Source organism: Chaetura pelagica, unplaced genomic scaffold, assembly GCF_000747805.2.
Source record: "Chaetura pelagica isolate M959 unplaced genomic scaffold, ChaPel_1.0 scaffold11, whole genome shotgun sequence".
NCBI classification, from domain to species: Eukaryota; Metazoa; Chordata; class Aves; order Apodiformes; family Apodidae; genus Chaetura; species Chaetura pelagica.
In genome coordinates this window covers 3,726,407-3,729,619 of record NW_009952694.1, presented here as the reverse complement: position 1 = coordinate 3,729,619, position 3,213 = coordinate 3,726,407, and the positions used below count along the sequence as shown (strand labels likewise).

Below are 3,213 nucleotides of genomic sequence, written 5' to 3'. Positions count from 1 at the left end.
CACGCAGGCCGCGTGTGTGGCGGGTAAAAGGGGACCGAGCAGCCCCTCTCCATGTCTATCTATAAACACGTATGTATATGAATTAGACGTTTTCATCGCTCCAGCGGCCTTTCCGTGCGGCTTCTGGAAGGTGCTTTCCCGGGGGTCGGGAAAGCGGACGGTGCCCGGCGGCAGGACGTTTGCACGGCTCGCGGGGCAGGAGGGACAGGACGTGCGGATCTGGCCCCGCAGGGGTCCTGCCTGTCTCTCTATCCCCCCTAATCCCCTCTCTCCATCTCGCTGCCCTAGGTCTATTCCTCGGTGCCCGTGAGCAACATGAACTCGGGGCTGGGCTCCATGAACACCTACATGACCATGAACACCATGACAACGAGCGGCAACATGACCTCCAGTTCCTTCAACATGTCCTACGCCAACACGGGGCTGGGGGCCGGGCTGAGCCCCGGCGCCGTCCCCTACGGCGGCATGAACCCCTGCATGAGCCCCATGGCCTACACGCAGTCCAACCTCGGCAGAACGCGGGACGCCAAGACCTTCAAGCGCAGCTACCCCCACGCCAAGCCACCCTACTCCTACATCTCTCTGATCACCATGGCCATCCAGCAGGCGCCCAGCAAGATGCTGACGCTCAGCGAGATCTACCAGTGGATCATGGACCTTTTCCCCTACTACCGACAGAACCAGCAGCGCTGGCAGAACAGCATCCGCCACTCGCTCTCCTTCAACGACTGCTTCGTCAAGGTAGCCCGCTCCCCCGACAAGCCCGGCAAGGGCTCCTACTGGACCCTGCATCCCGACTCCGGCAACATGTTTGAAAACGGCTGCTACCTCCGCCGGCAAAAGCGCTTCAAGTGCGAGAAGCCGGCGAACAGCAAAGCCCCTCAGGAGGGCAGGAAAGATCAGGCTGGGGCTTCCAGTTCGAGCTCCAACTCCCCCCTGCACAGAGGCCACAATAAACCCGCGCAGCTGGACACCGCCACTTCACTCTCCAGCTCCAACCCGTCCACCAGCCCCCAGTCTATGGACCAGAGCGGATCGAGCACGGAGCTAAAGACCTCGGCCTCGGCCGCTTCCTCCACCATCAGCTCCGTCCCTGCCTTGGCCTCTGTCCCTCACCCCCCTCACTCCTTAGCCCATGAACCCCAGCTCCACCTCAAGGGAGATCCCCACTACTCCTTCAACCACCCCTTTTCCATCAACAACCTCATGTCGTCCTCGGAGCAGCAGCACAAGCTGGACTTTAAAGCCTACGAGCAGGCGCTGCAATATTCCTCCTACGGGGCCAGCATCCCCGGCGGGCTGCCCCTGGGCAGTGCCTCCATGGCGGGCCGGAGCAGCATCGAGCCCTCGGCCCTAGAGCCCTCCTACTACCAAGGTGTGTATTCCAGACCTGTGCTAAACACCTCCTAGCTCTGCACCCCCGGCCGGGGCCGACCCCTCTTCCTCTCCTCCCTTCCCCTCCACCCCCTTTCCTGGCTTATCTTCCCGTTTTCCCTCTCCCTGCAAAACCCGAGGTGTTTCCGCACTCTGCGTGCAAATGACTGTTACTTTCTGATTGTCTCGCAACGCGTTGTGTGTTGTTACAAACCACCACGACCTACTGCAAAGCCGGCCGCGTCCCACTTGTACATACCCCTCCCCGCGCCCCCGCCGCCCAGCCCCGCTTCCCGGAGATCGCCCCAAGCCTTTGCAGGGTGTTTCTAGAAAAGAAGAAAAAATTGTTGAGCTTGTAAACTACTTGTTTGTGCTTTCCGCCCCCTCGTCCTTCTCCCTTCTGTGCTCTATAATCTCATGTAAGTTTACAGGTATGTGGCAATACTTTAACAATACGGAGATGAAGAAGCGAGTAGACATTTAAGGCTTTTTTTAATTAAAAAGGCTTTGAAGGACAATACTGCTGTGAAGTAGCAAAACACTAAGAGAATCTCTAAGCAACAAGAGGACTATTTACTTTCTTGGATCATCCTTTTGATACTTGCAAAATAAACCTTCGGCTAGTACAACCCGCGTACACCCAGATGCTGCGGGCCGGATCCTACACTCCCGAGGGGACCAACTGGAGCTTTGGAGTGCAGGATGCGACCTTGATTTTCTTCCAAGTGTTACCTGTCTTGGGATGTAATATAAAGTTACAAGAGGTCACAGCCAGTTGGATATTTTTTTTTCCCTTCCCATCTGTTACTAAAGATTGCCGTTCATCAGGAACTCTCATCAACATGTGGATGACTTGCTTATTTAATTTAAGTGTCTCTTCATTGTGTACCAGCTAGAACTGTGTATCTATTTCAAGGTTATTTCCCACCTTCCCCAGGAAACGTTGACTATTACACCAACGCAAGGAAAAGAGGAGAGCTCTTTAATAAATTCCACGTCAATTTTTTTTTTTTTTAATTTTGTGGCCATTTAATTATCGCCATCGTCAGCTTGTTTCATCCAGTGTTAATGCACTTTCCACAGTTTTACACGGTGTTAGCATAGCCAGACGGGTTTTATTATTATTCCTGTTCGCTGTCTCAATGTTCTTAATTTATTGCATGGTTTATATTTTTCTTTCTTTACAGCTGGAAATTGCTTTAAATGACAGTTTAAAAAAAAATTACACGTGAATTTATGAAATTTTGTTAATTTTATAAATGTGATTGTAATTGAAAAATATTTTGATTTAAAACGATAACTGAGAATTTAATGCGTGAAGTATGTTTTTGATCATTTGCAGTTAAGGATTTAAATAAATCAAGTGTTAACAATGACGGGCTTCTGCTATTTTCTTTTAAAATTTTCGGGGCGGGTTAGGGAGGACGGAGCCATGTACCAGAAAAACAAACGTAGCGCTAAAGGGTGGATGTGAAGAAGAACCGTTTGTAGGACCAAGCTTGTGCGGAGGGCCGGGGGGCTGGGGTGGGGGAGGGCAGCAGTGCTGCGGGAAGGGGACTCCCCTGTAAGGTGTATTTGCGGAGCGCTGCGATGTCACCGATGTGTGATGTGCAGGTGTGTATGTGGTTGTGTCTTTTCTTTTGTTGTTTTGTTTGTTTGTGTTGTTTTTTGTTGTTTTTTTTTTTTAAATTCACTGTGGCAGAGTAGGTTGAGGGAGGGAATAAAAAAGCCACCCGAGGCGTTATAACCTCCTGCGTGCTTTGTGGCCGGGGCTGCCGGGGCGGTGGCAGCTAAACCTTGCTTTCCTCCAGCGGACACACAGGGAAGCACTCCAGCGCT

At 52.0% G+C, this 3,213-nt stretch overlaps 1 protein-coding gene across 1 annotated transcript in view; it reads left to right on the top strand.

The window, feature by feature from the left end:
* The window catches only part of FOXA1 (forkhead box A1), a 3,600-nt gene extending 2,190 nt beyond the window's left edge, over window positions 1–1,410 (top strand). Inside the window, exon 2 of the mRNA XM_009993866.1 lies at window positions 289–1,410. Coding sequence (XP_009992168.1) covers window positions 289–1,410 — 1,122 coding nt within the window. The remainder of the gene's footprint in view (window positions 1–288) is intronic.
* Window positions 1,411–3,213: the final 1,803 nt, after the last annotated feature.